Source organism: Zingiber officinale, chromosome 10A (assembly GCF_018446385.1).
Source record: "Zingiber officinale cultivar Zhangliang chromosome 10A, Zo_v1.1, whole genome shotgun sequence".
NCBI classification, from domain to species: Eukaryota; Viridiplantae; Streptophyta; class Magnoliopsida; order Zingiberales; family Zingiberaceae; genus Zingiber; species Zingiber officinale.
Window position 1 is genome coordinate 82,335,495 of NC_056004.1, and position 11,971 is coordinate 82,347,465.

General features: G+C 38.3%; 1 protein-coding gene across 1 annotated transcript; it reads right to left on the reverse strand.

The window, feature by feature from the left end:
• Positions 1-7,434: 7,434 nt before the first annotated feature.
• Positions 7,435-11,708, reverse strand: LOC122027531 (tRNase Z TRZ2, chloroplastic). The gene is made up of 8 exons (XM_042586520.1): positions 11,209-11,708; positions 9,751-9,913; positions 9,593-9,663; positions 9,376-9,471; positions 9,144-9,257; positions 8,061-8,129; positions 7,783-7,857; positions 7,435-7,703 (listed from the first exon to the last, which is right to left on the reverse strand). The coding sequence occupies exons 1-8, from the start codon at positions 11,602-11,604 to the stop codon at positions 7,617-7,619; spliced, it is 1,071 nt and encodes a 356-aa protein (XP_042442454.1). The 5' UTR covers positions 11,605-11,708; the 3' UTR covers positions 7,435-7,616.
• Positions 11,709-11,971: the final 263 nt, after the last annotated feature.

Sequence of the window (11,971 nt, forward strand, 5' to 3'; positions counted from 1 at the left end):
ATTCAGAAGACAACATTTCGCACCCGTTATGGCCACTATGAGTTCTTCGTAATGCCATTTGGGCTTACCAATGCTCTAGCTGTGTTCATGGACCTTATGAACAGGGTATTCCTTGAGTACTTGGATCAGTTCATCATCATGTTCATTGATGATATTCTGATATATTCTCATTCTGAGGAGGAACGCAAGCAACACCTGCGCATACTTTTGAAGACGCTACGACGAGAACGTCTCTATGCGAAGTTTAGTAAATGCGCATTTTAGCTACCTTCTGTAGGATTTCTTGGATACATTATTTCTAGCAGAGGTATATCAGTGGATCCACAGAAGATAGAAGCCATCGTCGGTTGGGAGCAGCCAAAGTCGGTACAAGAGATTTGCAGTTTCTTGGGTTTAGCCGAGTATTAATAGAGATTCGTTAAAGGTTTCTCTAGCATAGCTCTTTCGTTGACTTAACTAACCAGAAAGGGAGAGAAATTTAGCTGAACATAGTCATGTGAGACTAGTTTTCAGGAACTCAAGTGAAGGCTCATTACTACACCGATATTGGTACTTCCCTTTGGTGAGGATGGTTTCGTACTCTTCACAGACGCATCATTTCAAGGGTTAGGTGCAATACTCATGTAGCATGAGCACGTTGTATCGTATGCCTCTCGTCAGTTGAAAGAGCATGAGAAAAATTATCTGGTTCATGATTTAGAGTTGACAGCTATAATTTTCGTACTGAAAATTTGGAGACATTATTTATATGACATCACATTTGAGATATTCACTGATCATAAGATCTTAAGTACTTATTTACTCAAAAGGAATTGAATCTGAGATAGAGAAGATGGATGGAATTCTTGAAAGATTACGACTGTACTATTAACTATCACCCAGGGAATGCCAATGTGGTGGTCACTGCCTTGAGTAGGAAATCCCGAAGGGTTTTGGCTTGTCACCAAGTGATGGTTACAAAATTGTTACAGAGTTTTTCTGAGTTAGGATTGGTGGAGCAAGGTCAGACAGAGCGAGGTATTCTAGTCTCTATGGTTGCGCAGGCACCTATTGTTGAGTGAATTAAAGAGGCTCAAGCTTCTGATCAGCATCTATAGTTCTTATGTAGCAAGGTTATGTTAGGACAGAAAACATAATTTTCTTGTGATGAGAATGGAGTTCTTTATTTTAGTGGAAGATTATGTGTTCTCGAGTCGCACCTGATCCAAGAGGACTTGCTATAGAAAGCACACCGGTCTAGATTCGTGATTCATCTAGGGGGTACTCGCATGTGTAGGGACTTGAAATGATCCTATTGATGGAGTGACATGAAGAAAGACATTGCGGACTTCATGGCACAATATTTAGCATGTCAACAAGTGAAGGTGGAGCATCAGAGGCCGACTGGCTTACTTCAGAAGATACAAATACAAGAATGGAAATGGGAGTATATCACTATGGATTTTGTGGTAGGGCTACCCCGAACACGAAAAGGACATGATGCAATTTGGGTAATCGTCAGTTAACCAAATCTACACACTTTTTACCAATCCATAGAACGGAATCATTGGATCAATTAGCAGAGTTATACTGTAGGGAGATCATCAGATTGCATGGTATGCCTTTGAGTATTATATCAGATAGAGATCCATGATTTACTTCTGGATTTTGGCAGAGTCTTCAGCAAGCCATGGGTACGAAGCTCCGTTTTAGTATAGCCTTTCACCCTTAGATGGATGGACAATCCGAGCTCACTATATAGATGTTAGAAGATCTGTTGAGATCGTGCATTTTAAATTTCAGAGGTAGTTGGGATGATCATCTATACTTAGTTGAGTTTGCATACAATAATAGCTACCATTTGGCAATTTATATGGCACCATTTGAGGCATTGTATGGAAGAGCATGTAGATCTCCCACATTATTGGAAGAAGTTGGGGAATCACAAATCTTGGGACCGCAGAGCATTCTGCGTGATGTAGAGTTGGTTGGCATCATCAAACACAGAATGTCTAAAGCTCAGGATCGACAGAAAAGTTATGCAGATCAGAGGCGAAGACCTTAGAGTTTTCTATGAATGATCACGTCTTCTTGTGAGTGTCTCCCACCAAAGGGGTTAAGAGGTTTGGATTGAAAGGTAAGTTCGCTCCTCATTACATTGGACCTTCTCAAATACCTGAGAGGATAGGCGAGGTAGCCTATCAGCTAGCGTTACCACCGTCACTTGCTGGGGTGCATGATGTATCCATATGTCTATGCTAAGGAAGCATGTGTCGCACCCTACACATATTTTGACAGATGTGTCGATCATCTTACAGCCAGATGCAACCTATGAAGAGGTTCCTATGAGAATTCTAGACCGCAAGGAGCGCTAGCTGTGGAAAAAAACCATCCTCAGAGGGCGGCATTACTCAGATGAGGAAGCAACTTGGGAGTTAGAGGAAAAGATCCAAGGTCGATACCCACATCTATTTACTGAATGTGCGTAAAGTTTATTTCAGTATTGGTACTGATTAAACTGTTGTTAATTGGTTAACGTACTTAAATAAGAAAAAATTTAGGGACCAAATTTTTTTATTAGTAGGAGAATGTGAGAACCGACAATTAAATAATTATTATTATGTAATGAATAACTATAGGGGAAGTTGATAGATAATTTAGAGGATCTAATCGAAACCTCTATATTTGGATAAGTTAGGAGGAGGAATTAATCAAGTTTAGATTAATTAATCAATGCTAAACCTAGGTATAAAACTAGAAGATATAGTGGCCTAGCTTGTGCAAACATCGTTTCCTCCTCTGAGTCCCGATCTCCATGCTTGTCGCCTACCCCCTTTTTCCCTCACGTGAGTGCCATGGACGCTGCATCTCCGTCGGTTGCTACAAGCCTACTACCGACACCGTACGCCTTTCTCCTCACCCTGACGGTGCCCTAACCAAAGCGGTCGGTAATCGCTTCTTCTTTTTCCTTTGCCGTAGTACGCCACAACCCACCTTGCCAACGTCGTTGATCGCCTGGCACCTGATGTAGCATAGCCGTCGGTTGCTACTTTTCTGGCTACTAGAAGGTACAGTGTACCTACTCTTCCTTTGCCTTCCTTCTACCCAATCGCTGACCCCTGTGGTTATCTAACCATCACATTTAGTTGCAGATCCCTAGTTGCGGTGACCTTATCTATTGGATCTTAGCCATACATTAGGTTAGCAATCCTAAAGGTTGTGAAGGCTGCTGGAGTCAACTCCACAATTATTGGAGGAGAAGCCAAGGTGTGTGCTGTATAGGTAACGAAATCTGTGGGTTATGTGTTAGAAGTTGGAAGTATGGAAATGGTAGAGGAGGATGATTGTCTGGTTGACTATCAGGAGACTGTTAGGGGTAGGTTCTTGTAAAGGGGTGCAGTAATTTTAACTTGTAATTGTTCTATTACTATTTTAGGGGAAAATTCATTATTAGTAAACCCTAATTTAGTAAGTTTATGATATGAACTAAGTAAACTGAGGACCTTATATAATCTGATCACTGGGATGGATTAAACTAGGGTTGGATTAGATTTGGTTTGATCAATAAAGGAAATTAACAAAGGGTAATGAATGAGTTGGAGTTAGCTACTTGTTTTGAGAATTGGTTTTAGCTATTTGATTCATATGAAGATAGCTAAATTTTATACGTTGATGCAAGACTCTGATTGAGATGGGCATCATGATGTAGGTGATATTTGGTTCAGACTACATTTAGAGGCGGATACTTCTTACCTTGATTCTTTAATACTTTGACCTTAGTACATGAGCTATATTCAGATAGTTGTTGTATTTACCTTGACTCTACTCATATTTTTCTTGAGCTTGATACTTATCCACTCAATCTTTAAGATGATCACTTTGATGGTCTATACAGTCTCTCGTTTCTATCTATAATATTTAGCAGATACTAGATATCATGTTTACTTGCTTTGATTGTTGTTTATTTACATACCTTATTGAGCATGCTAGCTTACTATAACATACCTGATTTCTATTTATATATATGATAACTATAGCATCTTGTGTATCATATCATTGCATGCATACTGACGACTATGTCTCCCTTGTGGTTGAGAGAGTCGTTGGTCAGCGCCGCACACTCGGTCACTCATGAGTAGTGGTAGTTAGAGCAGATACCGCTTGTCCTATCGTGCCCCCACTCAACCACTCATAAATAGTGGTAGCTGGAGTTACGAGCAGCAGGGACCATATTGCTACGTAGCTAGCTAGCTACTATGCACCTATCCACTTGGACACTCAAGAGTAGTGGTAGCTGGAGTGAGTACAATTGTCATCAATCCAGTCTCTTGACTATACAGGGGTCGTGGTGCAAAGGGGTGGGCCGAGAGACCATCCGTGCATACGCTTTTGTTATTATACTTGCTTATGCTATTGATTGCTTACTTATATATCTGTTGCATGTGTTAGATACTGGCTTACTTATTGATAATATGTATATACCTCACATGTTACCCTTGTAGTTATGAGCAGTACTATTGCAGTTCCTTACCACCCTTGACTTTTTATTACTACCTTAGTATATGGATTCAGGTATGGACATTAATTATGATATCTGTATAGTTCATGATACTTTTCCCTATGAAACTGTATACCTTTGGCTTTCTCTATATATATTATATTCATACACTATCTGTCTATTACCCGCTGAGTCCCAGCACTCACCACCCCTTAATCTGGTTTTTTCTTTCGCCAGGGAACAGGTAGATGATACAAGGACACTTGGAGGATCCTGACCGCCGATCCCACGTCACATCCGAGGATGGTTTTCTAGTTTTGTTTCCTGTCTTATTTGTATTTTGAATTTGTGAACTTGGTATTGTAATAACTCGACGTAAACTTGGAGTTTTATCTTGTGGTATTATGTATTTGGTTTGTTGATGTCATGTTAAGCTGGGTCGGCTCGTAGTTAGATATTTTATGATTTTACCATCATTATTTTGTGACTTCTGCTGTGTTTTGTTATAGTCATATGTGCTGTTTATTATAAAACTTTGTGGTTATATACTTTTTATTCCAGCCTTGTGGACTATGTATATAACTGCATGGTTGTGCATGTTCCAACCGTGTGGGCTATTATTGATAGCTTGTGAGTAGCCTTATGACATTGTATACATATTTCATTTGTCACTGCTATAGAGGATGTGTTGTCCGATTTTCATCGGATAACCTTAACCTCGGGGTGTGACAGTACAAAAACATTTGTGTAGATTTGATTTTATCTCTAATTACTATAATTGGACATGTTATAGTGAACCATTTGTATCTAATGGAGATTATGGACAAAGCATACAAGTCTTATTTAGTAAAGATTAGAGTTATTATAATCAATTAAATCCATATCAGAGGATGGTAATTGATGCAGTGGATCAGAATTTCATTCACAAATTGAGTAGTGCAAGTTTTAGTTGTCCTCCAATAGTTGAGCAAATGTTTACTACTTATACATCACCATTAGAGGAGGTAAAGTGTCAGGTGTTGATAAAACATATCTCTAATTTCAGGAAGTGTTGAGTGTTGCAGATGAACCAGTATAGTCTAGTTGTGATCGTCACACTAAATTATCTCTCACCATAAGATTGTTGAATGTCAAGACAGAGCATAATGTGTCTAAAGATTGTTTTAATGATTTTGTTTAATTTATTAAAGAGGTATTGCCATATGGTACAATATATGAATATAAAAGTACACATAAATTTATAGATTATGTTTATATAAATTTGTAATACTTATAGCTCTAGTGTTTATATACCATCTCATTTTTAAATTTATATATTTTATATGTTAATGCATGATATTTTTTCTATAGGTCATTAGAGATGGTATCTTCATGTTTTATTTCATTGTTTAGCGACAAATACATTTTCTTTGCAAATTTGCAATGGAAATAGGATTCGTCACAAATTTGCAACAAAAACTAGATTCATCACAAATTTGCAACAAAATTGGGGTTGTCGTAGATTTGGCGACGAATCCATTTTCATTGCAAATCTACAACGAAAATGGGATTCATTGCCAAATTTGGGGCAAACATGAAATTCGTCATAGATTTTCATTTGTGAATTGTGCGATGAATTTTTTTCATTGCAAAATTGCAAAGAATTTGATGATGAAAATATAATTCATTGCAAAATTGACGACGAATTTACATGTTTTTGTCGCAGGGGTTGGCGGCGACTTATTCACAACGAAAATGTTTTCTTCAATGAATTTGTCACAAATTTTTTTTATGATGAATTTTTTTATAAAAAAAAATCCTCATAAAATTCATCACAAATTGTCGTAATTTTTTTAGTGTATTCTTTTTTTTTTTTAGTGTATTCAAAATAAAAACATTTAGGTCAAAAGTTCTCTATCACAATTCACAATGGATCATATCAAAGGCAATCAAATGACAAACATTGAGAGAATAAAAACAAAAATGAAGTTTATAGCAACTTGTATCATTGAACTTAATATTGAGAGAATGATAAATTAGTTGACCTTGTTCTAACTCGCGGATTCCCTTGTAGCCACCACCATCTCTACATGAATTGATGAGACCGAGACAAATCCAACAAGAAATGCCTTCCTCGTCATCCAATCCATCATTATATGATAGGAATAGCATCGAAGGCAGGCATCGAGCATCGAGCATGGGGGCCAAACACGCCACTTTGCGCCGCTCTCGCGGCCCGAGTCCACGAGAAAGCAGCGCTCAACTCCCTCGTAGCTCCTCCTTCGCCGAGCGGCTTCTTCCTCAATGCTTAATGCCGGAGAAGAGCAGGGAGTACGACGACGACGAGGACGGCGGAGACAGCGAGGACCATGGAGCGGAGCAAGGCGGAAAGGGAAGACTGCCGACGCTGGAGTGGCTCCTCGCCTCCCCGGTGGTTGAGGTGCAGCTGCACCGGCGGCAGTCGCCCAAGGTCTGCCCTTTGAGTCCATCGGTCATCGGCTGCGACCGTCGCCTCGCCGGCGTCGATGTTTCCACGCCGAGCGGCGAGGACCATGGAGCGGAGCAAGGCGGAAAGGGAAGACGACCGCAGATGCTGGAGGAATGGCTCCTCGCCTCACCAGGGGTTGAGGAGCAGCTGCACCGGCGGCAGTCGCCCAAGGTCTGCCCTTTGAGTCCCTCAGTCATCGGCTGCGACAGTCGCTTCGCCAGCGTCGATGCTTCCGCGTCGAGCTCCAGCTCTGCGGTGGAGGGCGACGGGTCACGCTCGTTTAGCAGGAGCGAGAGCGGGAGAAGGCGGAGGGTGAGATTCCGGCTGCCGGCGGAAGGAGATATCATCGCCATAAGCTCGACGACGGATTGTGAATCCAACTGAAAAATATCAAATATAATCACACTACACTTTATTTCTCTCTTTTATCAAAAGATTACGAGCTTGATAATCAATATAAAGTCGTCTGAATTCATATCAAACATGAATCTTAGCCAAAGATCCAGGAAAGTTTGCACTGGTTTGAGTCATAATGTCTTACATGGCAACAAATTGCTTATGGCAATATCTATTAAGACAACTAAACGCAATGTTTCCATAGATTCACAAACTTTCCACCAACCTACTCTTGCAATAAATTAACAAAAATCTCTAAACAAACAATGGGAATCACTAATATGCCGATCGGAAACCCTCCGTGAGGGCGACGACTTTTGGAGACAATTTTGGTTGTAACTTGGCAATCGCTTTGCGAATATCCTGCAAGGGGTGGTAGATTTGCATCTGATTAAACTGAACACTGATCAGGTGATGGATGTCACTGGACATGGATATATACCTCAATCTTGTATCGAGATGAGAAGTGGGTTAGCAGGATGGCCTTGTTGCGAAACCACTTTGCATGCTCCATGATCTATAAATATTCAAGGAATTACTGAAAAGTTCTGAGAAAATAGTTTAAAAGCTCAGGAAAATTGTCAACAAGGAATGAAGTGAAAAGTGTCTATTCACATGCAGAGACGAGACAACAGAAACAGAGAGAATTAAAGGAACTTCAAAAACCTGGTGGGTTGAAAACTAATGAGAAAAGGTCCATTGAGAGAAAAAAAATGTTACCTCAAGCAAATGCAAGTGGCCATGTTCGCGTGCATGTTCAATATCGTTTTCATCATCTAAGAAAGTTGCCTGCCATACAAAAAAATTTAGTGAGGATTAAATTGCCTCTAGCTCTGTCAAACTGGAAAAATACAACACAAGTAAAAGATATACGAGGCAGTTTGCAAATATGAGCATAAGTGCATGACTAGCAAAAGATGTAGATTATTCCACTAATCCAGATCCGACTGTTCATTAGATTTAATGCGATCTGAAATGCTTTGGTATGATTTCTGGCTCAATATATCATCTCAGGATGTTAGTTGAGGTTGTCCAACTGAAACATGAAATGATCCAGCAGAAGGCTCCAACTCTAAATGCAAAAACTAGTCAAGCACATTTGGAGAGACTAAAATTAACTATGATGTTAGATCTTGCAATAAGTCAACCCCATGTAGTGGGATAAGGCTTGGTTGTTATTGTTGTTAAATCTTGCAGTTTGATGAACAATCACCATCGATCTGAGAAAAATCAACAGTAAAATTGTACTCAATGGGCAATAATAACCACAAGAATTAGTTTTTGCTACAGGTGTAAGCTGATGGGTTTTAAATTAGTTTTAAATGTACACAATTTTTCCCCACTTTTTTAGCAAAACAGTGTACAAATTAAAAAGATAGATTAGCCGACTGGAAATTTGAAAAGCACATTAAGTGTATGCTAATTGAGTAATCTACCTTTAGCATATGCCTTTCTTTTTTGTATTACCAGTTTTCAGGTCTCAATTTTCCGGCAAGGAGAGACTAATTCTTTTTTTTTTTAATGTTACACTCACCGTTTCTGTATTTTCATTGACCTTGCATGAAGCTCAAAGGGAGAGACCATTGGTAGTATTAATTGATTGAACAATTTTCTGCCATAATTGAACCATAGAAGCACCATCATTATTTAGTGAAAAGCATTTACGACTCTCAGATTCAGAACCATGTGAATTAAACAAACTCCAAGTAATCATTTAAGGATTACATGAAAATGACACAAAAATGTATTGAAATTGTATCAGACACCTCTCCAAACTACAAGCAATGCAGAAACACAGTTTACCTCAGTTATGAGAATTTTGGCTCGCAGAGCATCTGCATTTCGTGGATCAAGAATGAAATCAGATTTTGTATCTCCTGTGAAAGCAACCTCCGGAGACAATATAATATCTGTGATCTAAACACAGTCATTTCAATCAACTAATTACATAAGGCTTGAGATGAGCAAAAGCCAAATCATTAGGCATCTAATATTGACTATTCTTATGAAAGGAGGTGTATGCAAACCTCATTACCTCAACACCAGAATCTTTCAGCTTTTTTATCTGGGGCCCTTTTAAGTGAGCATACTGTTTTCTCAGCTTATTTCTCACTGAATAAATGACGTATCCCTATTTCATATGTGAAAAAAAGAGATCAATTTTAGCTTAAAAAATCATCCTAAAAATCAAACCATAACTACAACAGCCTGTTGAAGGTCCAGAGCAAAACAAGCTCCCTTAAAAGACAAACCTGGCTGGGAATAACATGGTGAGTTCTGAATGGTCTAGCAACAAGATCATTGCGTATCTCATATGTCTCTCCTAAAAATATGGTATCAAAAGCATTAAGAAATAAACCTACACACAAGAGGGAAAAAGAATAGCCAGATCAACTGATGAGATACATACCCACATCTAATGCAACTAAATCAAGCTTCAATTCTACTTGGCTCATCCCTCTATGAACATCAAGTAACTTCTGTACATCATCTTTGATACATGGTGGTACAAATACTGTAGGAGGTTTCAAGTTGTAAAGGCCACGAGTTGCTAAATACATTGGAAGACCACCCTACAACCATTGAACAAGACCATGAAGAACTTGTAAATGACAAAGGAGAAAAAGTAGGTAAAAATTATTATTATTGATGAGTCAATGTAGAATATGTAAAATCACAATTAAATGTGCATTATTTCATTAACTAGAGTTTTCTTTCATATACTCTTAAGTGATTCAACTCGCCGAATATAGAATCAACCAATCACCTTTGAACATCTACAATCTATCCCAACTTCTTTCTCTCATACTATGTCTATTGGAGCTACACTTAATTGCTCCTTAATGGTATTTTTTACATATTATCTTATTTAATAACTCTAGAGCTATATTATTATTTTGTGTTGTTTTCTTACTTAACATTATGATCTATAAAGGATGGCAAATTACTATAATCTAATAAAAGTTTCCATTTAGTGTAACAGGTAAAGAACAATCAAACAAGACTCCAAAAGCTCCACTCCATTTTAACCATTCATTTTTTATCCTAGCAATGATATTTTAATTCTCCTTAACTTAAAATCCTTGATTTCTAAATTTTTCTATTTTAATTAGCAGGATATCATCTGCAAACACATACAAGATTCATGCTCATCGGTTCATCAAGGACTAACATAGCCCTCAAACTTTTTTCTTTCAAACTTTGGAACCAATATTAGCGATATTACGACATAACACCCCTATTAATTACTCCTTGTAAACCTATTTTTCTAATTTATCTTATTCTAATAACCCAAAAGATCCATTTTTAGCATTCTCATTATTTTTATTTTGTACATATTTCCAGACAATCCAACATTCAAATCCTTGAACTTGTGAGGTATGATAGGTTATGTCATAGTCTAATGATTTTTTTTTCTTTTGGCACGCGACAATCACATGAGAATCTAGAACCTACTGTCTCTTTCAATCATCCACTCTCAAACACATTAATGATAACTTAATCAATATCTTCTTGTTAAATAATCTACAAAATTATTACTAACAGAAATTGTGTTAAACTTAATGAAAAATTACAGTATATATAACAAATTTCTAGAGTGAAAAACAGTAGTATGGATTTTGTGGTAGGGAAATTGAACATTATACTACAACATTGATACTTGAATACTACATCTCAACCAAAGTTTCAGCCTTCAGGATTGGTTAAAGATGTGGTAAACCATTTTTTAATTACATAACACGTTGTGCTGATTCAATAAGCAGTAGCATAATCAAGTAAAGATTACAAATTAATTATTCTTCAGGTTGAACATTTCAAAGCACATCGTACTGTCTTTTAATTCAGAACTGAAGTATTTTTTTCTTACAATGTGATCGAGGTGAGCATGAGTGATGAACAAGAAATCCTGATGCACAGCCTTGGCCGGGCATCTCCCAATGTCAAAGGAAAGGTTCATGCTAGGGACCATGACGCACGTCTCATGGCCGCCGACGGAGATCCCCTCGATCGAGTAACCTTCCACTTCCAACCCCTTCCGCTGAACCTCCGCTCTCGCCCTCCGATACACCTCTTCCTCGTTCATCGCCCGATCAATTACCGAGAGGAAACCCGACTTCTTCAAGGCTAGCGCGCGGAAGCGGTCGTCTTCGGCGGCGTGGGAAGCGGGCGTAATCGGAAGCGAGCGATGAGGGAAGGCATGCGGATGGTCTAAAGCCGCGATCTTAGGAGGAGGGAGATGCGAATTGCTGAGGGATGGCAGCATCGGGATTAGGGTTTTAGCGCATGGATGGGTTTTGCTCGGCGAAGGAGATAAGGCGACACTGCGGAAGCAGGAACACGAGAAGGGCAAATGCGCAAAGATTCCATTCATATTCCGTTCTATTTCTTAAAATATTTTCGCACCTGACCCCCTAAAATATTCAATAAATAAAAGTTAATTAAGATCTAGTTAAATTAAATATTAGGAAAATATAATTTTTTAAATTGAAATTTATAAAAATTACATCAGCTTTTTTTTTTAACTGTATCGCGTATATAAATCTACAAAATACCTATTTCGCATATAATAATTTTAAAATTATCAAATTACATACCTATTTTTAATTTTATGATATTTTGGAATAGTCAAA